The 23,816-nt window shown below is 37.0% G+C and overlaps 1 protein-coding gene across 9 annotated transcripts in view; it reads right to left on the bottom strand.

Annotated features, from left to right (window-relative positions):
- The window catches only part of PWWP3B (PWWP domain containing 3B), a 44,951-nt gene that overhangs the window by 10,439 nt on the left and 10,696 nt on the right, over positions 1-23,816 (bottom strand). For 5 of the 9 annotated variants that reach the window (XM_028482811.1, XM_028482813.1, XM_007103209.2 and 2 more), the window contains 3 exons: positions 11,322-11,453; positions 8,975-9,049; positions 5,338-7,941 (listed from right to left, as the gene is read on the bottom strand). In XM_028482811.1, coding sequence (XP_028338612.1) covers positions 5,633-7,714 — 2,082 coding nt within the window. In that variant the 5' untranslated portion in view covers positions 7,715-7,941; positions 8,975-9,049; positions 11,322-11,453 and the 3' untranslated portion in view covers positions 5,338-5,632. Of the gene's footprint in view, positions 1-5,337; positions 7,942-8,974; positions 9,050-11,321; positions 11,454-14,704; positions 14,735-23,816 lie in introns of those variants that run through there. The other 4 variants (XR_008616377.1, XR_003677920.2, XM_028482814.1 and 1 more) reach the window with 3 other exon arrangements.

The raw sequence follows: 23,816 nt of genomic DNA, 5'->3' as shown, positions 1-23,816 counted from the left end.
CGCAGGCTCAGCGGCCATGGCTCACGGGCCCAGCCGCTCCGCGGCATGTGGGATCTTCCCGGACCGGGGCACGAACCCGTGTCCCCTGCATCGGCAGGCGGACGCTCAACCACTGCGCCACCAGGGAAGCCCGTGTCTTCTCTCTTTTTCTTGGTTATCCTAGCTAAGAGTTAGGTTTCATTTATTTACTCTATTGTTTCCCTCTTTTCAGTTTTTTTTTTTATTTCTGCTCCAATATTTATTTTCTTTCTTCTACTTGTTTTGGATCTAATGTGCTCTTCTTTCTCTGGTTTTCTAAGGTGAAAGTTTAAGTTGTTGATTCTGGCAAAAGGGATAGGGGGAAATGTTGGACTCTGTCTTATCCAGAACTGGAAATTACTGATTTTTAATAGCTTTCATACATGAATAAGTTTAAAATCTTTAATACATTTTTGATTTGGTGATGCCTACTTATATTTTATAAAATATATACATAATTATTGCTGGTTATCTTAGCTTGAGCGTCCACAAAAGAGAGTGTGATACAAGAGTTTCCATTTGAGTAGCTCATTTGGCAAGAGATTCTAGTGAGTCAGAGTAAGAAAAACGTGTGGTGAAGCAAGGAAGAAAAGTCAAACAAGGATGTGTTATGAAACTGCACATCACTACAGGCAAGTGGTGCTTGACGCTATGGGTCCAAAGTCGGCATCCATTTTTGTGAAGATGAATACCACTTCTTAGAATGGGTGCAGTGCATTCAATGTAGAATGAGGTAGCTGGATGATATCCTTGAAGGAAGAGACAGAATTGAGTGCCCAGCATCAGATGTTGCTCTTGGGGAGTCATACATTCAGAAGTGGGAGTAGCTTGATCACCCCTGGAGAGAGAGAACCAGTGCTGTTGAACTCAAGTTTAGGCTCCATCCCTGCCATCAGGACAATTCATGGATTCATTGTTCCAGAACCACGATGACTGAGGAGAGAAGCTGTTTGACATCCACATGAGTCATCAGATCCACTTGGTTGTTAAGTGCCTTCTCTACAGTCAGTTCCTTGGATGGCCATTAATATGAGGCACAGAGACACGTATGCTTTGTTTCCATTCTCATAGTTCTAACCATGTGCCTCATATCCAAACTTTCTTATCTTCAATTTCCAATCATTCTTCTTCCAAGATCTTGACATACCAGCCAAATCATTCACCACAGTCCAGGAGACCACCTCAAGCTACTACTCCTTCCATACAAAGTGAAGAACCTGGTGTAATGCTCACAGCTCTGCCAACTGGAAGTTTTACCCTTCAACATTATTCTTTAGGGCTACTCTAACTGAAGCTGAAGTGTGGTGGCAGTCCGTTTATAGCTACCATCAATATTTAATGCTCACACATCTGTGCACCAGGTTTGATAATTTCCTCTTCCATTAGTTGGTCATAGATCACCCCCTGCCTCACGAGGGGCATCATTGTAACAGTGGTCAAAGGCATGGGGGTTTGTGCAATCAGTCGGTTTATTTGTGCTTTCTCAGGCTGGATCCTGGAGCATTTCCATCGTGGGTGGACTGCTATTGAGCCTGCCAGACCTTATCGCTTGGTGAATCTCATAATGTACAGCTTGTGGCGGGCAGCTCCTGTCGTATAGTCATTTGTTAACTCTTGGTTAGGCACTCCATATATACTAACCTCAATAGCATATAAGGAGCTATGTTTTAATTGGCAAGTAGTTTACTGACATAGGAGGTATGGCTTTTGTTCAGAACCCCAGGATTCTGTGTTGCAATTCCCATATTATGGCATAGAATGACTTAGATAGTGCATCCTTATCCATCACAGATGCTGTAAGCATTATCAGATATGCTGAGTGATATGGCCTGAGTAGCAGAACACTGCAGATCTGAAAACTTGGTGGGGGACCACAATTTTCCACTGCAGCTGCTAACATCAGACTTTGACTTGCCAAGTCTCATGGTTTTCTTTTTGTACAAAAGAAGTGAGCTGTTCATACTCTAGCCCTGGAATACTATCTATAAGGCATTGCCACAGATTTCTGTCAGTCAAACTAGTTTGACTCCACTCTGACCTTGCTTCGCATTATGGTAATTATACCCAACTTGCTCCTGAGGTTTTGTGCTGCTACCTGGGCTCTGACATTCTGGAATCTTATCATCTCCATTGCAACATAGTTTAGTTCCAATCATGGCTTGCAGAGGAGAGCCAACATTGAGTTTCTCAAAAATGTCAAGTGTTCTCCCTCACCAGCACGGTCTTTATTATTGTAGTGTCTTCTCTGCCCTCCTAGGGAAAGTAGTTTAGAGATAGGTCCTCGTCTCATGCAATAAACTATTTCTATTACCTTCACTCCCTTTGACCTTCTCACCAATTCCTCAGTACTCTGGCAAGGAAGTTCTAATATCTCCATCTCATTTACTGTAGCCTGTTGTCCAAGCTTAAAGATGCCACCCAAGCAGCATATGAAGGCAGCTCCAGGTCACTGAACCCTGAGTCATAAATTTGTACTCCTATGACTCATGTCAGTGAGTCCTCAAAATCCATTCCAATGTATATTATCCCCGTTCATACTAGTACACATTAGCCAGTTCCTATAGTTCTTTCTGGATTTTCCACCTAAACAGAGACTGTATTTTTGTTCCTTGTGCTGTGATGATACCTTACCCTTGTCATGAGTTGGAAGCAATGAAAATATCAGTGTTGGATGTTGAGAAAGACAAGCGATGTCTTTTTGAGGTAGCTGCCTTAGATGAGGCTATTGCCTTGTCTCTAGGAGCAGGGAGGTTGCTCTCCAATAGTAGGGGTTAGGGGGCTGCTTTTTCCAGGCTGAGTGTACAGAGGATTATAGGTATTCAAGATTCCCACACTCATCACTCTTCCAGCTCTCAGAGTTCTACTCCTTCCTTATTAGGATACATGTTGATACATGTATTAGGATACATATGGGATACATAGGATTAGGATACATATGTTGATATAGAGATCTGTAAATGTTGTGAATGCAGTTTCCATGCAGCTCTGCAACCCTACAATACCTTACAATTAGAATCTGGGTCTGATATTCAGCAGTCTGCCTTATGACTGGAGGAGATGAGGGTCTTCTTAATCCAATGTGTTAGGGTGAATAACAGGTTGTGCATTCCCATTAGACACAGAAACCTAGATTACAGATCCAGTTTAGGGCAATCTCAGAGCCTGCCCTAACAACCACTCAGGCTGAAAGGGATCTCAGAATCCACACTGAGTTGGAAGCCAAACTCATCAATTTCCACACCCCAAATGCCAACTTACTTAAAGAGGAGAATAAATGCATGTTTAGGCACATCTTCCTTACTTCAAAATATGCCACAATATAAATGACATCCCAGGAGGAATTAGGTGCCCCTCCTTTACCCCAAACCAGACACCCAGGAACTCACAAATATGGGGAATCCTCGGGCTTTGGTTTTCAAATACAGTTAGTCCATGAGGTTAAGAAATATTTCTCATTATTATGATGAAGAAGTGCATCTTAGTCATTTTAGAAATTAGATTGTCATCTGGCTCACCTTAAATCTGGCACCTTAAATCCTCAGAGCAGAGCTTTAACCCACACATTGCTTGCTCTCTTGACCCACAATTGTATGAATAAATGAATAAAAAAATGAATTAGGTAATAAATAAAATATTAGAACCAAGAGATAGAGTTAGCTCCACTGAGAAAACAGAAGCTGGGTAATATATCAGAATCAAAGGGACACAATATTATAGAGTAAACAGAGTGTGTTTTCCCAGGGTATAGGTCCACATATAGTGTGGTGATGGTCTGTTGTCAAATGCTCCTCAGAATCATGAGGATCATGAGGAAACTATGTGGATTGGTACAGGCTATATGCCCAAGGAGTCTGGTCTTTGTCAGGCAGGAGACAGGGTACAGAGAAGGTTCTGTGAAATCTGAAGCTTACACAGTTTTGAAGGCTTTCTTTTAAAATAACACAAAATCAGTCATGAAAGTGAATATTTATTTAGAATTATAAGATAATGTATAACAAGCATTAAAATCATGACAACTACAATAAGCAAAAATTCCAAACAAATCATATATATATATATATATATATATATATATATATATATATATATATATGCAGAAACACCACTTATGTAGCTGTACAATCTGAAGTATGGTGAAGTGGACATCCAAGGTGAAAGGTATAATAGTTTTATGGAAAATCAAAACATCGAACTTCTGCAACTTTTACATAAACACATGGCCATGTGAACACATAACAAAAGCCCAAGAGTGGCAGTTGTCTCACTCTGAAAAATGCAGACAGGTTCATGTAGAACCTTTAGCATTTATTTTTACATCAAGCTTTTAAAATAAAATAGCTCTCTTAATATTTATTCTCACTGAAGTCTTGTTTCAAGTTAGAATAAACAGTTCATTGGCTTCAGGCTTTAACTTTCAATTATGTATTTTTAAACACATTGGGATAATTGTCATATTTTGCCAAATAGAGACTTTTTCTGTGACCCATTTCCAAATTCACAGACTTTGGTCCATCTACTCTTTCTAGTAGTGTGGAATGATTTACCAGTTGGAATTTATATTATTGAAAGCAACTGGAACTACTGCACGAATAAGCCAGATGATAAAAATTGCTTGGTTTGAAACAAGTGACTATGTATTTGGAGATACAAGACTCAGAACAAAGTGTTTGCATTTTCTACAGTTTATATAAAACCAGATGGGCTCTTAAGCAGTCAGTCTGGACTCATATATCTAGAGTAGCCAGACCATGAATACAATGATTCTAGCTGCCTTCCACGCGTGGTCAGAAGGCTATATTAAGATACAGCCAATGTTAGTTATGAAGACAGCCAAAAGCCTGTCTGTTTTAAGAAACCATTCAACTATTGAATAATAGAAACTCCCATACATGGAATTTCAGGGAAGTGTAGAATGGACAATCTTGTTCAAGGCTGCCAAAATTATTTTCTGCATGCTGAGATGTTATTCACACACACAAAGACTGCATGCTGGTAATTCATTTACTTTATTTTTGAATTCCACATTGTTTTCTTGCAAAAGCAATTGTAGTTAGTTATAATATATAGCAAAGCATCTCTATCTTTGGTTCTATATCTCAGAGATATTTTTTTTCCAAAAATAAATAAGCATGGCAAGAAAAATAATTCAGCTATCTTAAGAGAAAACCTAATATTTTATAAAAATTAAGCAAAAATATATAATTGATGCTTTTAAACTTTTTTCTAGTTATCTTGCTTAATATCTACTACCAGTGCAACTTTAATATTAAAATGATTGTGCACACTGTATTTAACTATACAGCATAGACACAAAAATGTTAAAAAACAAAATAGCACTTTCCCTTATAAATCATTTAGGAATTATGCATTCTAAAAATGTATGGGAAAGTAGAACTGCTGAAATATGTTAATAATTTGACTTTGAAGAAGCACAGGAAAAGGAAATGAAGTTGTAGCAATAGTCATAGATCCTAGAGGTTGCAAAGAAAAAGTGAACTCATCACCCAAAGTCTCCCATTTCTGGAAAATATTTATATGTTAGAATCATTCAGATATATTTTTTTAAACTAGCATCTATGGAAGTTCCCTGTTATGGTTTGGACTCTCAGAAGATTTAATGAGCTTCATTTGTTAATGGTTTCCGTCTCTTTTCGAATATGATTTTTGCATCAAATAATTCTCTTTCCCTGTATCCTAGAGATGGCCCTTTTAGATACTTTGCTTCCGCTGCCTTGTAATCTAATCCATCAACAGCAGAAATTGAACAAATGATTGCTTCCGGCAGAAGAACTTCCAGGATAAATTTAATTTTATCATCTCTTATCAGAGTCAGCATTTTTTCATCTATTTGTTTGTAGATTTCTTGTAAATATTTCACCACCTCATCCAACTGATCTTCATCCTCAAAGTATGTTTCAATACAGGGTGTGAACCTATGTGCATTCAAAAATGATTTCAGCCACCTAGACCCTTTTGTGCCTTTTAAAATGGCTAAAAGATGGCTCTCTGTTCCCTTTGCATTCACAATGAAGTCCACTAGGTTCTTGTTGGCTCGGTCACGAGCAGACTTCATTCGGTCTGGAAGAATTTTCTGGAAGGACATTTTCTTGGTCTGGGAAGTCACAACCATTGATTCCACAGGATTTTCATTTTGCAGCTTTGGAAATAAGTTCCTGAAGGTATCCTGTTTGATTACTTTCCTAAGTGGATAACTAATGTCAGCAGCATAATACTCAAGGAAAGAGCCTGCAAAAGAACCACAACCTATTCTAACTCTGTAGTCACAAATCAGCGAGACGCACCAGTCAATACTTTCACTGTAGTCCTCCCTGGCTTTATCCACTAGTGCTTGTTTCTCTTTACAGTCAAATTTCTTTAATCTTCTAAAAGGCACTCTAATGCCTCTCTTTTCAGGATTCATATTTGCCTCAACAAAAAGCACACTTGCTTTTCTCTCTTTTCTCCTGATGCTTTTTACCACTGCTGGCCAAAATGGATATTTTTGATATTTAAACCAGACTATCATTCCTGTTTCAAATGAACGTGGCTCATAATGAAAAATGAAACGTGGAAGTTCTTCATCTTCTTCATTGTCATCTAATATGGAAGCATCAATAGAATTTAGATGAACTGACTTGTCAGAAGCTTGAAGTTCTTCCCCAAGTTCCTCAAAATCCAGTCTCTGAAGATTTCTTTCATTATTCACAAGGAGTGAATAATCCATGGCATGGTTAGAGGCACTAAAAGAAACCTGGTGTTCCCACGAAGAAGGCCTAGGGGATGCCACAGCACCCATCTCTGATTCCACAGTAGGTTGATTCTGGCTGGTATCTGAGCATGGATTGGAGGGACCCTCTCCAGGATCTTCACTATTCTCTGAGAAGGTAGAGCATTCAGAGGAAATAGCCGGGGCCTCTGGGCAGATGTCCTGTGCCTCCTCTTTCAAAGCTTTGGGCACAGTGAAGCTATCTGATAGTAAAGTTGGAGTGAACTTTTCATCTTTAACATATACACCCTCCTCTTTAATTGTGGAATGCAAAGGCATAATTGTTGAGATGTCAATCTTTTTCTTGCTCTCCTTTTCATCCTCATCTTCTGAAAGTGAAGGGAAAGTGTGGTGCCAGCTGAAGTTTTGTGATGACTTTGTTTCCATTTCACTTGGAATAGTATCAATGACTGCATGCACCCGTGATTTATCATCATACAGGGAATCATCACTCTCTGAAGATACTAACAGGCATGTTGAATTTTCATTTTCCTCAAGACACTTTTGTAAGTCTCCATCGTGCTTCCGATACTTTTTACGAGGGGGTGAATCAGAAAGCTTTTGTGGTACATTTTGAGACAGTGTTGTGGTCTCTCCCTCATCTGAACTGCTTGCTTGAATCAAATTTGTTCTCTCATTCAGAATATCCAGTGCCATTTTTAGTGACCTTGCATAGGCTGTTTCCTCTCTAGGTGGGTCACTGACCTCTGACTGTGCTGCTAGTGAGGAGGCAATAGCTTCAACTTGAGATTTACTGAGGATCTTTGTTTCTGTGCTTTCCACTTTAATTGTTTCATCTAGTGAGAGTATCTGAACTTCTAGGGAAAATGTCTTTCTTCTCTTACTGTTTGATGAAGCCTCAGATCTGGACAAAACTTTTGCTGGCCACAACTGGTCTTGCCAATTGCATAAGACATACTTGGCATCCATTATGATTTAGATTTGTGTGCCAAGAGTTTACTAGCAGAGTTTTGAGGTGTCTGGCTATTCTTGTCACTGCTAAGGAAGTTCCTACCACAAACAATACTTTTAGCAATGCCCCTTTTAAAACTACAAAGAATTACAACGGGTTTACAGCTTGTGTAGCCTGTTCTCCTCCAGCTGAATTTCCCAAGGATGCTTGAACACGTTGTTTGAATGGGACAATATGGAAGATACTGAAATAACGAAAAGGAAGAGAAGAGAAGTATCAGCAAATAAAATTATTTTGCCAAAGTAGGTGAGCAACTGCAAATAGAGAAGAGACAGAAGAAAGGACAATGCTCAGTGGGGCATCAGACAGAGGAGAAAAATGCAGAATAATATAAGGTGCGGGATGAGAATTGGAAAAGTGTTTTTATAATATCTCAAACTAAAGAACTTACCCTCATTATTGCACATGATCATTAAAGAGTGACTGTATGTGCCTGATGGCAGAGGTGGTACGTCAGGAACTCTATGTTATTAGATATTTTCGGACTTCTGTGCCCCTAATGTTATATCTGGGGCAGCAGAACTCTGAACTTAGCGTGCATCAGAATCATCTGGAAGATTGTTAAAACTAGATTTCTATGCCCTATCCTGAGAATTTTATTCAGAAGGTCTAGACAGAATCCAATGTTTTGCACTTCTAATAAGTTATCAAATGATGCTGAGGTTACTTGTCTAAGAACTCTTTGGAAGCACTGTTGTAGCTGAACACACAGCTTTATAAATTTTAAGCTATAAATGCTTCCTTGTCTACCCAAAGCAGGAAGACAAAGATAATAGGGTCTCTATCTCTTGAACCCAGACCACAGCACAATGACCTTGTTAATAGCATGAGCTTAGAAGGTAAAGATTTAGAATGGCTACCATGTTCACATATTGGATAGGATAATTATCAAGGATCTTTTGAGAGTCAAGTGGCTGGATAGGACCTCAGGTAGAAATCTGAATAGTCTCTTGCATGAATTCTTCATAGTGGTTTAACATATGAGATTCTTTCCCCAAAGTAGAAGCTAGTACTTTTAACTACAAAACATTATGGCTATAGAACAGGGAGCAAAATGAATTACACCTCAAATTCTCAACCTAACATGATTTTAATATGAAATGTAGTTTTTAATTTAAAAATGCTAAATCTGCAGAGAAAGAAACAAAATAAATTATACTCCAAGTTCTCAACATATTTTTAATGTGAAATATTTTGTGAAATGAAAAGAGCCTTACCCAGTGTCACGTGGATCAGGAAGGGTCTGGCCCTGTGATCCGTCTGTCTTGATTCTCACTCCAAAAGGAGACAGGCTGTCCAAAAGGAGACAGAGAATCAAACAAATTAAGTGGACAAGGCATAAAGAAACTTCTCTACCAAAACTTTAGGAGGCATGTCATTCTGAAACACAGGAATGAAATGAAATTTCATCTGTGATGTAGATGTTTACTGTCCTCCTTGGTTTTATTATTTTAAATTCTCTCTGTGTGATATAGTTATGATATCTGGTTCATGTTTAAATCATCTTTCCCAGGAAAAGTGTGAGGTTAGGACAAGAAAGGGAAGTAACAATTGCCTTGTGTCTACTATGAGCCCGACTATAGATTTTGTTTGAAATCCTCAAATCAATCACCGTGTGAATTTTTCATCCTTTACACACATAATTTTTTTCAACAGAATTTTATTCACACTCTACATGCTGTTTCACAGCCCACTAATACAAAATATGTTTCATTGCTTTATTGGCCTACTGCATAAAAATGGTTGCCTGGAGAAAATTTAGGAAACCTGTCAAGCGCCACCTTGTGACCAGAAACAGAACTGCAGCCTCCGCAGGAGCTATACACAGAGCCTCAATCACTCTAAGATTTTTCTTATTTATGAAAAGGGTGGGAACTACATTTAGCCAGCCATGAGCCTTTCCAGGCTTCTAGAACTTTCTAAGTTCAAGGGGTTTATTGTGTAGGATAAGAGGATTAAAATGTCTTCAACTATAATGTTTCTGGTTATAAAACATGAAGAAGCTTATTAAAAATTGAAAAGATGCAAAAGGATATATGCAAAACTAAGTACAACTCTCTATATAAATAATCACTCTGAATACTTTCTATCTTTCCAGAGTTTTTTACATGTATAGATAAATGCATATCATTTCAAAACAACATCAGATCTCTATTAAGAGCATAGTTTGAACATCATCCTACATAAGTATTTTTCACATGACTTATGAATTACTTTAAATGAGGTTTTTTCCACATTTATAACATTTTGTCTCAAAATTTTTCCTGATGATGTAAAACAAGTAAATGAGTAAGTATATATCAATATTTTAAATATTTTAAAAACAGAGAGCAGTAAAGCTAGTCCTGTCTCTCCAACTACACAAATAAACAATCCTGTTAATAGTGTGGCAGATATGTTTTCCCAGATTTGGTTGCATGAATTATATAGTAGCATATATATGTTTTACTAACACACATATTTATTTTTAAGTGAGATAATATGACAAACGCTATGCTACAATTTGCTTTTTTCACTTTATATCTCAGACATTTCAAATCTCTACATGTAAAGGATTATGTTTTTATTTTCCAGATACATAGGTATTCCACTTATGGATGCACCCTGCCATATAATATTTTTAAAATTGCTAGTAGAAATAAGCCAAATCCTCTCTCTGTCTCACTCTTAAACTTAAAAGATATAGAAAAATGGTTATTGCTGACCATGGCCATACCTGTGGTCTGAAAGAATGAGTTGCAAGGTGGACACAGGCAGGGCTGTAGCCAACACAGCAACCAGGTTACGCGCCTGATCAGGTCCAGGAAAATTTCCACTATCGGCAAAAGACTGGGGTGTGGGGGGTATGTCTGCATGTCTGTGTGTATCTATGAATGCTTATGTGTTTGAAGCAAATTGGATATGCTGTTTCAGTTTCATTTTTCTTTCATGATTATAAAATTAATCATGGGGAAATCTACTCTAAAGATGGTGATATAGGCAAGAAATAATATTAAAATAGTAACTTGACCATCCAGAAATGCTAACATGGGAGCTTATTTTCTCCCAGATTTAAAAAAAAATCACACAAATATACATGCATATATATGTGCAAGGGTCTTCACTCAAATACATACTTGTTCCCCTTTCCATGCTCATGTACAGGTGACACATACATAGTCTAAGTGTCAATCAAATTATAGAAGTATTTCCCTCCATGCTGTCATATATTTTTATCCATCATTTTCTGTGTAAATTAATAAATGCTTAAAAATTCAAACAGTAACAGAATGTCTAGCAATATAAACATCGAATGCCAAGTCAATAAATTAGCATGAACGCCCGTGCTGCACTGAGGTCTTAATATAGAGGCTGTAATCTGATCACCCCTTCTCCCACTGTGGACTTTTAAAGCACTGGGAGATACAAAAATTCCAAAGGATTAATTCTTTCAAAATGCCAGCAATTATCTGAAAACCACGCACTTTTCCCACCACTCTAAGACCACTGTCCCTATTTTTCTCATCTTCATTTTAGGGTCCTGGGAAATCCCTATAAAATAACTAGCTTTAAGACAGCCATTACCTGGAAGCTTCTTGTCAGCTGCAGCCTGGTGAAATGCAGCTCCTCCCCCAAGACTGGTCAGGCACAGCTCACTCCCAAGCTTCTCAGAGAATGCTCCGCCCCCTCCCTGTGATGAAGACGGACGGTCCTTCCCTGAATTAAGGGAGGGAGAATTGCCCAGTTAAACTGCTGAAGTGTTAAAGGGTAGAAATGTTCCTTTTTCAGGAACTTGAAAGTGAATTGGCAACAAGTGTCTGTTTAGTTTCCCTTAGGGTGGTGATTTCTTGAAAAAAAGAGGTTGCAAATCACTTTATTAAAAAAAAAAACTAATTTAAACTATTTTATCATATTTTTTCCTTGCCTTCTCTGCACCTTACCTTGGTAGGTAAATTTAAAACCCAGCTGGTCATGCTTCATTAAAATAGTTCACTAAGGATCTTAACTGGGATTGCACTAAAAATGCACATCATTTTAGGGAAAATGACTTCTTTATAATTTTTTTTTCTGTTTCCAGGCCATGGTATGTCTCTCCTTTTATTCAGTTCTTCTCTTAAATGCTTCAATTTCCAGAGACGTCTTCATGAACACGGATATTTCTGATCAGAGGCTGAAAATCACTCATTAGGCAGGAAAGCACCCATTTCATATACCCTCATCAATAAATGGCAGTTCCTTCTTCTTATATTTTATTGGTATTTTTCACTCACACAATTCAATGTGGGGGAAATTAACTTTCAAAAATTCACATGTATTTGTTTGTATGTCAGAAATATATCTTGCACATTTTGTTAGTTAAAATTCTCCTGTGTTAAATTAAAATTTAGATTTCTGATTTAATTTAGAAAGTCAATTTAAAATATTGCTAGTGATAATTTTGGAAATGAAGATATTTGGGAATGAAGTGTTTTATTTGGTCTCTGTATTATACAATATGTAATATATATATATTTATATATAAATTTATTTTTATATATCTTATTTATATATAAATTTATTTATTTTATATATAAACTTATTTATATATAAAATAAACATATATATGTAAAAGTTTTTATTATAGCAGAAGAAGTAAACTAATACATTGGTCAAAAAGAATTACTATCTGCTCCTGATTAACTCAGAACCCAGTTCAACATCTAGAAATACACATGCTTAACAAATGTTTGTTGAATTTACAGCATTCAATATATAATCCAGTTTGAAATCCAGAATGGGAGATGTAAAGAGACACAAGATATTATGGGTTGTGAAGACCTCAGTTCTAGGGTCCTCCCAAACTTAGGATGATGTTGGGCATCCTTCTGCCAGAGCAGCCAAAGCCTTAGTTTTCAGTGGCTGGTGTCTACTTTATTCTTTTTTTTTATTTTTGGTTTAGAAAACACCTTTATTAGTCTTGATTAAGTATCTATGGAAACGACTCTATATTAGCACTCAAAATAAATAATCTTTTTTTTTGTTACAGGTGTACAATATAGTGGTTCACAATTTTTAAAGGTTATACTATTTATAGTTATTATGAAATATTGGCTATATTCCCTGTGTTGTACAATATATCCTTGTAGCTTATGTTATACATAGTAGTTTGTACCTCATAAGCCCCTACCCCTATATTGTCCCTCCCCTCTTCCCTCTCTCCACTGGTAAGCGTGACTTTGTTCTCTGTATCTGTGAGTCTGCTTCATTTTTGTTATAGTCACTAGTTTGTGGTATTTTTTTAGATCCCACATATGTGATATTATGCTAAGTGTCTTTCAGTTAGCATAATACCCTCCAAGTCCATCCATGTTACTGCAAATGGGAAAATTTATTCTTTTTCTATGGCTGAGTAGTATTCCATTGTATATACATACGGCGTCTTCTTTACCCATTCATCTGTTATGGACACTTAGGTTGCACCCATATCTTAGCAATTGTAAATAATGCTGCTACGAACATCGGAGTTCATGTATCTTTCCAAATTAGTGCTTTTGTGGTTTTTTCGGATATATATGCAGGACTGGAACTGCTGGGTCATATGGTACTTCTATTTTTAGTTTTTTTTGAGAAACCGCCAGACTGTTTTCCACAGTGGCTGCACCAGTTTATATTCCCACCAACAGTATACAAGGGTTCTCTTTTCTCCACATCCTCGTCAATATTTGTTATTTGTGTTCTTTCTGATGATAGTGATTCTGATAGGTGTGAGGTGATATCTCATTGTGATAATTTGGGGAATGGAGATATTTGGGAATGAAGTGTTTTTTGGCCTCTGTATTATATACTATGTAATGTATATGAATATATATTTATATATAAATTTTATTTTTATATGCATTTAAAATGTATTTATATAGAAAATTAAAAACATATATATGTAAAATTTTAAAATCCACCTTTATGTAAGCATTAATATTGGAATAATACATACTAATAAACTAATGAATATAATCTCTAGGCCAGTATATTATTGAGGGCTCTAATAATTACAGTATGTAATGTTTTGTGCTATAAACAACCTCTAAATCTCAGAGGCTCAGCCCCAAAAGAGTTTATAATGCTGATGTCAAATTTCAATGGAGGTCATCAAATGGCTAGAGAGGGAGAGGATTCTCCGTTCTAAGCAGTCATTAAGAGACTCAAACTTCCTCCATCCTATGGCTCTACCATCTTCTTTGGCCTTGAAGTCCTCCACAGTTTTTGCACCTGGCTAACAATCTTATGAAGAGGGTCATTGGAGAATCCTGTGGAAGGTTTCAGGGGCCAGGTCTGGCAAACATCACTCACTGCTGGTCACAGTCAACTAACTGAAACTGTTATAGAGGCTCGGGAAGGTAGTCTCCCCATGACCCAGAAGGAAAATGAAACAGAATTTGGTGAACACGTAGCATTTTCTCTGCCACAGAAAGTTTTCCCTTTTGGTCTTTCATAGACTTCTGTTATTTGTTTAATTTTTTTTAACAACCATGTATCATATTTATAATGACTGGGGCAGAGACTTCTATTTGACCACCCTAAAGTCAATCTTTGCATTCTTCCTCATTAACAGAACCCCAGTTGCATTCAGGGTGGCAGTGTAAACTCTTAAAATATTTCTTTTCCCAGACTCCCTAGCAAAGAGCCATGGCCATGTGCTGGAAGTTCTTGCCAAAGAATATAAACAGAAATAGTTGTGAAGATTCTAGAGAAGGTACCTCCAAAGGGGGTAAACAGTCCTCTTGGGCTTTTTTATTTTTTCACTTTCCCTCTTTCTCTTACTTCCCCTCTAGAATTTGACCATGACAGAATTTGGACAGCCATTCTGGACCAAGAAGTGACTTAGAAAATGGATGTAACTCATTAGGGATGAAAGATCCTGAACCTTTGAATAATGGGTCTACCCCATTCCAATCACTTTAACCCAGTGGAACAATAAGGTTCTATCTTACCTAGGTCACTGTGTTTTCCAGTCTCTCTTTCTAGTAGTAGAAAAAAAAAAGTTGATCTTATATACAATCACCAACAAAAATAATTTTCTTATTATAGAATTAATCTTTTCAAAGCTTTCAAAGTGTTATTACATAATTTAAAGAGGATTATCAGGCTAGTGTAAATATGGATTTATTTAAATGAAGAGATATATGCAATTATATATTTTATAACGTAATATTTCTTTCTGTCTTCTTATTTCACATGTTTGGGAAAAACCAAATGCACATAAAATATGGTCATTACATTCAAATTATACTTTGCTGTGTTTATTTTGTTGTCTATTTTCTATATTGCACATAGATCAGGAAATACTACACCACCACACCATTTTCCAAACAAAATGCAAAGTAAAAGATTAATTCCTTGGACAATATTTTATATTTCATTGTTCTGTAGAAGGAGGGGGAGAGGAATGATATCCAATAATAATTAATGCCAATACTACTACTACTATTATCTTAATGAAGATAGATAATAATTATAGATATAATAATGTCTAATACCTATAAAGTTTTCCATATGCCAGGCACTGTTCCCAGCACTTGGCCTATTATTTCATTTAATAACCAGATGGCTATTTCATGTAGGAGGGTCCCATACCCAACTCATTCTGCATAACAAGAGTAATAATATTAATAATAATGACAAAGATGATAGAAACCAAAAGCGTTTTCTTACCATGTTCCAGGCACTCTGCCAAGTGCTCTGTATACACCATCTCCCTCGATTCTCACAAAATCTTGTTAGGTGGGTATTCTGAATATTACCACTTTGTAGATGAGGCATTAGAGAGGTTAATTAACTTTTACGAGGATATCTAGAGACTACTGGGCATATGGGATTTGAATCTGGTACTTCGACTCCAGAGTCCATGCTTTTAATCATTAAAACACACTGAACCTACCTCATCACAAATGAAAAATGCTCTAAAAATGTGGGCTGGATGAATGGTGAATTAACGAATTTGAAATAGTTATGTACTGGGAGTCACTGCAACTTAAAAGAGAATCCTGTATTTAATTTAACATAAATTAGTCTTTTATAACATAATCATGGGAGTGAGTGACATCCCATCACTTTTGCCAAGTTCTATTGATTGGAAGCAAGTCACAGGTTCTGGCCATACCTAAGCGGAGGGAACTACACAAGGGAGTTGGTCACCGAGGGTGTGTCTACCACAATACTGTATGATTACATTTATGTGACATTTTCAAAAAGAGAATAGTATAGTGACATGATCAGTGGCTGCTAGGGTTATAGGTAGGGAGAGGGTGTGACTATATAGGGATAGCACAGGAAGTTGTTGGGGTGATGGAATCTTCCATATCCTGACTGTGATAGTGATTATATGAATTTATACATGTGTAAAATCCAAAGAAGTGTATACAAAAAGTCATATATATGATACTTTAAAGTATGATTTTTTTTTTTTTGCAGTACGCGGGCCTCTCACTGCTGTGGCCTCTCCCGTTGCTCTGGACGCGCAGGCTCAGCAGCCATGGCTCACGGGCCCAGCCGCTCCGTGGCATGTGGGATCCTCCCGGACCGGGGCACGAACCCGTGTCCCCTGCATCGGCAGGCGGACTCTCAACCACTGCGCCACCAGGGAAGCCCCTAAAGTATGATTTTAATGTATAATAATTTAAAAGATTTAAATGGAAAAATGTAATAACTAGTATATAAAAATCAACTCTTGTAAGCATGCTTTAGAAATTTTCTGCTTCTTCCTAAAGCACATTTAATAACAAAGAAAACAAAAATAACACCCATACATATATTATTAGAAAGCATCAGTTCCATTTCAAATTAGGATATAAAAAGCTGTAAGAGAATGCCACCCATAACTTAATGACAAAAATCTAAATAATCTACAAAACTATAATATCCCTTGAGCTCATCACAGAACTGAGGTAAAATGAATTCCAAAGGGTAACCAGTCCCTTTGGCAAAGCATGTAGACAGAAGTAGCTGTCACACAAGCAGGTAAAAAAAAGTCAGCTGAAAGCTTAATGAATTTTTAAATTCTTAAACTTTTAATGGGCTAGTGTGTCAGTGGTTTGGAATATGTGGCACCCAAGATACCTATACACTCACTGCTAAGTTATTTTTCACAGTCCTTAACCAGAAGCACATAAACATGACTGGGGACAATGCAGAAGACCAAAAAGAACCCATGTCAGTATTCAGGTATGCAGGAGGCAATCAGCTGTTGCTGGCGGACAGACACGTAGCCCCACACACTAATTCAAACCCTTCAATCATGGGAAGCAAAAGCCTTAAGTCACTAGGGGAAAAGCAGAAGCCACCTTCCTGGGTAGGGGGATATAGGAAACCCTCCCATCCCCAAGACAAAGGCAGAAATCCATAGCTACTGGGGAGCAGTAAAAGCAAAAAAACCTCTGCCCTTGGGAAGGAGCAGGAAACCTTTGAGTCCAGGATCCTATATGAGTAAAAAGCAGTGATGAGCTACTGCTGAGGAAGGGGCAAGAATATATCTCCCGCCAAAGGTCAACCCCAGATGTAAATCAGAGGTTAGCTGACATTCGGAGGAAAGAATGCTGAGAAAGTGCAACCATCAGGTCTAGGTACATAGTGCCTCTCTAAGGTTGAGGTTAGACAGAAAAACAGAGAACACTCCTTGCCTCACCACGAACCTAGCACCTAATAACAGAGGCCCACTGCTGCAAAACAGGCAATAGCATGAAGAGAGACACCACGCTCCCCAACCAGTGGCACAGGTGTAAAGGGACTGCTGAAAATTTAGGATGGAGAAAGACCATTGGGAAAAATCCTCTGGCATTCAGGCTGCACTCTAAGCAAAATAAAGTTTGTTATGCAAGCCAGATGATAATGAAGTGAGAAAAGGAGGACACAATCTCCAACATATTTTATGATAGCAGCATTAACCTCATACTAGAAAAAAATATAACAAGTAAAGAAAATTACAGATCAATATGCCTCAGAAACAAAGACACAAATCCAATGATACAGACACAGAAATGATATAGAATTACATAGAAAATGAAACAGAAAAAATCCAATGGTATAGAAAAAGGATAAAATATTATGAATAAATGGTGTTTATCCTGGAAGTGTAAGGATGGTTATATATTTGCCAATCAATCAATGTAACTCACCATATCACAGATTAAATAAAGAAGAAAAATACAGAACATCTCAATTGATGCAGAAAAAGCATTTGACATAATTCCACAGATATTCATGATAAAAATGTTTGGCAAACTAGGATTTAAAGGAATCTCAATCAACTTGATCAAGGTTATCTTTAAAAAAGCTAAAGTTAAAATCACACTTAATGGTGAAACATGGAATGCTTTTCCCCTAAAATCAGGAACAAGGCATGGGTGTCTGCTTTCACCACTTCTATTCAACATTATATTGGAGATCCTAACCAATAAATAACACCTGAAAAATAAATTAAAGCCATGCAGATTGGAAAGGAAAAAATAAAACTGTTTTTAATTGCAGACAACATGATGATCTATGCAGAAAATCCCAATGAATTTACCAATAGAAAAAAAAAGCTACTAGACCTAATATGTACGTTTATCAGTATAATTGCATATAAGGCTAACATAATTTGTTTCTATATAATAAAATTTGGAAGTTGAAGTTTAGCAAAGTACCATTTATTATATCATCAAAACCCAGGAAATACTGTTAGAATAACAAATGTGCATGATTTGCATGCTGAGGACTACAAAAAAATGGTGAGAGAAATTAAGGAAGAGCTGAATAAATGGAGAAATATATCAAGTTCACTGACTGAGAGATGAACTATTTTTAGGATGTAACTTCTCCCCAAACATATCTATAGAATCATTGCAATCTTAATCAAAATCCCAGCAGGATTTCTGTAGAAATTGAGACGGTATCTCTAAAATGTATATGGAAAAGCAAAGGAACTAGTAGAACAGCCAGAACAATTTTGAGAAGGAAATACAAAGTTGGAAGACTCACACTACCTGATATCAAGACTATAGTAATCAAAACAATGTATTATTTGGCACAGGATAGACATATAGATAAATAAAATACAAATAGACCAGCAAATATGGTCTACAGATTTCTGACAATGGTAATTAAATGGAGAAATAATGGTCTTTTCAACAAATAGTGCTGGAAAAATTGGACATTATATGCAAAAATATTCACTCTGAACCCTTAGATAAGACCATATACAAAAATTAACTCAAAATGAATTACTGACTTAAATGTAAAAGCAAAAACTATGAAATTCCTAGAAGAAAACAATGCAGAAAATCTTTGAGAGTTTCATTTAGGCAAAGATTTATTAGAACACAAAAAGCATGGACCATAAAAACATTTCATAAATTTGACTTGAAAACTTCTGCTCTTCCAAAAATAAAATAAAAATCCGGAGTGGGAGAATATATTTGCAAAACAAGTATCTGATTAAAAAAATTGTATCCAGAATATATAAAGAACTCTTACAATTCAATAATAAGATAAACAGCCCAATTTAAAAAATAGACATCTATTTTAAATAGATCTGCATCAAAGAAAATATATAAACATCAATTGAACACATTAAATAATGCTCAACACTATTAGTAATTAAAGATATGTGAGTAAAACTACAATGAGACACCACTAACACCTTTATAAAAATGGCTAATATTAAAAAGAGAAAAAATCTGACAATATCAACTGCTTGCAATGATGCAGAGCTACTGGAACTTATACATCATTGGTGGAAATACAAAATATCACAGCTACTTTAGAAAACAGTTTGGCAGTTTCTAATATAGACATACACTTACCAAAAACCCAGAAATCCCATTCCTTGGGTACTTACCCAAGAGAAATGAAACTTATGTACAAAGATCTGTTCTGGAATGTTTATAACAACTTGAATCATAATCAGCATAAACTATAAATCTACTGGTGAGTGGATACAGAAATTGTGAAATAACAGAATACCTGTAAGCTATAATAAGGAATAAACTACTAATACATGCACCAACATGGGTAAATATCAGAAACGTTATGCTACGTGAAAGAAGCCAGGTGCAAAAGGCTAGATATTGTATGATTCCATTTATATGACATTCTGGAAATGAAAAACTATAGGGACAGGAATCAGACCAGTGTTTTCTAGGAATTGGGGTTGAGAGAGAGTACTGACTACAGCCAGGCAAGAAGGAACATTTTGGAGTTATGGAAATATTCTATACCTTGACTGTACTGGTTATTACATGACCGTATATGTTTGTCAAAACTCATCAAATTATATACCTAAAAGAGTGAATTTAACTCTATGTAAATTATACCTTAATAAACCTAAGTCTTAAACAGGCATCCAATCAGAATATGACCTATCTAAGAAGTTGGAATTTTACAGTGAGAGTAATGGGGATACACACAGGAATTTTGTTTCTACTTTTGGCCAATGATTGCCAAAGGAGGTTGTGAGATCCACTGGTATGTGTAAAAATATCCTCTGGACCGCATGGCACAGGGGGATCAGCTAGGTGGTTTGTGACCACCTAGCGGGGTGGGATAGGGAGGGTGGGAGGGAGGGAGACACAAAAGGGAAGAGATATGGGAACATATGTATATGTATAACTGATTCACTTTGTTGTAAAGCAGAAACTAACACACCATTGTAAAGCAATTATACTCCAATAAAGATGTTAAAAAATATCCTCTGGAGTGTACAAAGAATATATTAGATATTCAATTTGTTTAACTTCTTTATGTATTTTTTGTTATGCTTAGCATCTTTATTTTTTAAATTTTTATTTTATATTGGAGTATAGTTGATTTACAATGTTGTATTAGTTTCAGGTGTATAGTAAAGTGATTCAGTTATACATACACATATATCCATTCTATTTCAGATTCTTTCCCCATATAGGTTATTACAGAATGCTGAGTAGAGTTCCCTGTGCTATACAGTAGATCCTTGTTGATTACCTATTTTATATATAGTAGTGTGTATATGTTAATCCCAAACTCCTAATTTACCCCTTCCCCCCACCTTTCCCCTTTGGTAACCATAAATTTGTTTTCTGTGTCTGTGAGTCTGTTTCTGTTTGGTAAATAAGTTCATCTGTATCGTTTTTTAGATTCTACATATAAGTGATATCATATGACACTTGTCTTCCTCTGTCTGACTTATTTCACTCAGTATGACCATCTCTAGGTCCATCCATGTTGCTGTAAATGGCATTATTTTGTTCTTTTTATGGCTGTGTAATATTCCATTGTATATATGTACCACATCTTCTTTATCCATTCCTCTGGCGATGGACATTTAGGTTGCTTCCATGTTTTAACTAACTTTTATTAACTTCTACTTCTGAATTTGTTTTAAAAATGTTGCGGGGGGCACCTAAGAAGCTGACTTTTGATGAGTAGAAGGACAGGAAGGAGCAGAAGTCAAAGCGCTATAATCTGGAGAGAGAGATCTAGTTAAGAATATGTCCCCAGTAAGAAAGTAGAAGCCAAATGACATAAGAGAGACAGAATGGTTATAGAATAAACAAATGTCAATATTTTTAGTGTGCGAGGTCCATATAAAAGAGTACAAATGGTCCATTTAGAATACTCCCCAAAACCACAAGGGGGCAATAAGCATAGTTAAAGAAAGAAATTTTAGATTCTTAACGGATATTCGAAATATTCAATGACCCCTAAGGCACAGGCACAAACAGTTGAAACTGCCTGTAAACAAAGCTAAGATCTTATTATTAATGTTCACTGGCCGAATGTCAGCCCACCTCAAGCAGAAGAGTATCAGAAGAAAACTTACTAAGGATGAGCATTCCAGGTAAGAAAAAGGCAAGCCAGATAGTGAATCACTGCCAGGGCCAACGGGACACAATAATCTCTGGTCAAATGTATGTAAACATGATTGGGAAAAAAGAAAAAAAAAAAACAAAAACCACCAACCAGTGACCTAGAGGTCACAAGAAGATAAACCTGCCATATTTGGAGATTTTTGTATTTCCCAAGTAATGCTAAAACCTACACAGTGCCCATGGATGAAGCTGCTAGGAATTCAAGAGTCAGGATGATGGAATGGGAAACATTAAAAGAAATAAAATGAAAGAAAGGTTGATGAGGACCCCACAACGTCATCATCACAGCACACAGCAAATAAAACTTTATTACAGGGCTTCCCTGGTGGTTCAGTGGTTGAGAATCCGCCTGCCAATGCAGGGGACACGGGTTCGAGCCCTGGTCCGGGAAGCTCCCACATGCCACGGAGCAACTAAGTCCATGTGCTACAACTACTGGGCCTGTACTCTAGAGCCCGCGAGCCACAACTACTGAGCCTGTGTGCTGCAACTACTGAAGCCTGCGTGCCTAGAGCCCGTGCTCTGCAACAAGAGAAGCCACCGCAATGAGAAGCCTGCGCACTGCAACGAAGAGTAGCCCCTGCTTGCCGCAACTAGAGAAAGCCCGTGCGCAGCAACGAAGACCCAACGCAGCCAAAAATAAATAAGTAAAATAAATAAATTTATAAAAAAGAATAAACTTTAAAAAAATAAAAAAATAAAACTTTATTACACTCTGAGTATTCAGGTAGATAGATTAGGCTGTAGTGTTCTTCAGAGGATTATCAAGCAGAGAAAGACCTTCATTGTATCTGCCCTGGGGAATTTAAAGATAAAGGGAATCCCTTTCTCACTGCACCCTCCACCCCCACCAGCCTCTGAGATACCCAAAGGAAAAGAAAGATCCACGCTGGACCAAAATTATTCCTGTGAGCGCTCTGAATAAAGGTACTTATCAGTTCTTTAGTGAGGAGATATGAGAGACTGTTAAAGATATACTGTCTGAATTTCAGAATTTCTCAGACAAGCTTTATGCCAAGCTTGTTATGTGTTAGAAGTTCTCAAACAGATATTCAGACATGGGTTTCGGACTGAGTTCTAACTTTAATAGCTCACTAAAGGGACCACTGGAACTACCAGATATCAAACTATATTACAAGGTTAAAATAATTTTTAAAAGTTCAGTAACAGTCTAAGCGTGTAGCAAGGAGTAGATATGAACATAAGAAGGAAGGGGAAAAGAAGAAAAGATTTCAAAATGAGCCATTGAAGATATGAATGTGCATGTGATTGACTGGTACATCTAGATATAGACTGGGAATCAACCAGTGAACTCCAAATCATCTAGAAAAATCCTTAGGTCATTGGTCTGTATATGACTGCCTGGTTAACCACAAACACAGTGATTTTACAGGCATCTATTGCCTTAGGGCTACTAAACAGTTTCCCCCTTCTGTGCTCATACATATCCTGAAAACTTGCAAGGAAGCTTGAATAAACAATTCTGAATGAGCAATACTCAAAGAAACGGGAAAGAGAAAAAAGAATAAGCAAAGGGATTTCTCTGTCAAAGGAGAAGGAAGGTGGAAAATAAAAATGGAGAAGACAGACAAAAAGATGAATAAATACTGGGCACCAAAGAAACATACTGTGGTTGGGGAAATATATTTAAAAATACAAGAAAAGAGAAATAGTTCTATAATGCCCCTCTATGTAGGCCTATTATAGCTATTAAATAAAAGGAATGAATGAGCGTGTGTTATGGTGGGAGCTTCAGAAAGGGGAGTGTTGAGGAATGAAATGCATCAGGGACACCATTGCTGTTATTGGGTGCTTTGGTATTTTGGGGCCTCCTGAGGTTAATTCTAGGGTGATCTTTTAAACTTTTAAAGTTATCAGTGCTGCTCTATCTAGGCAGCAAGACACAGATACTGAGGTTTGAGTCTCTTGGATTCAGACAACAACACAATGACCTCATTAAGAGGATGAGCTTAGGAGTCAGATATTTGGAATGGCTGTCATGGCTACTTATTAGGTAGGGTAGTTTTCAAGGATTTATTGAGAGTTAGGCAGTTGGCTGGGACCTGCAAGTCTTCCATAAGTAGACATCATCATACTCATTTGCATAACTTCTTTTTTTAAAGAAGATTTCTGCTTTATCTTCAAAGCACAGAAATATTCTACCTAGTGGCGATCACAGCCAGTGGCTCTCCTTAGATGGCCAGTGCGGGCCGTGGGGCAC

Source organism: Physeter macrocephalus, chromosome 21 (assembly GCF_002837175.3).
Source record: "Physeter macrocephalus isolate SW-GA chromosome 21, ASM283717v5, whole genome shotgun sequence".
Taxonomy (NCBI): domain Eukaryota; kingdom Metazoa; phylum Chordata; class Mammalia; order Artiodactyla; family Physeteridae; genus Physeter; species Physeter macrocephalus.
The sequence above is the reverse complement of the archived record's forward strand: the minus strand, read 5'-3'. Positions and strand labels throughout refer to the sequence as shown.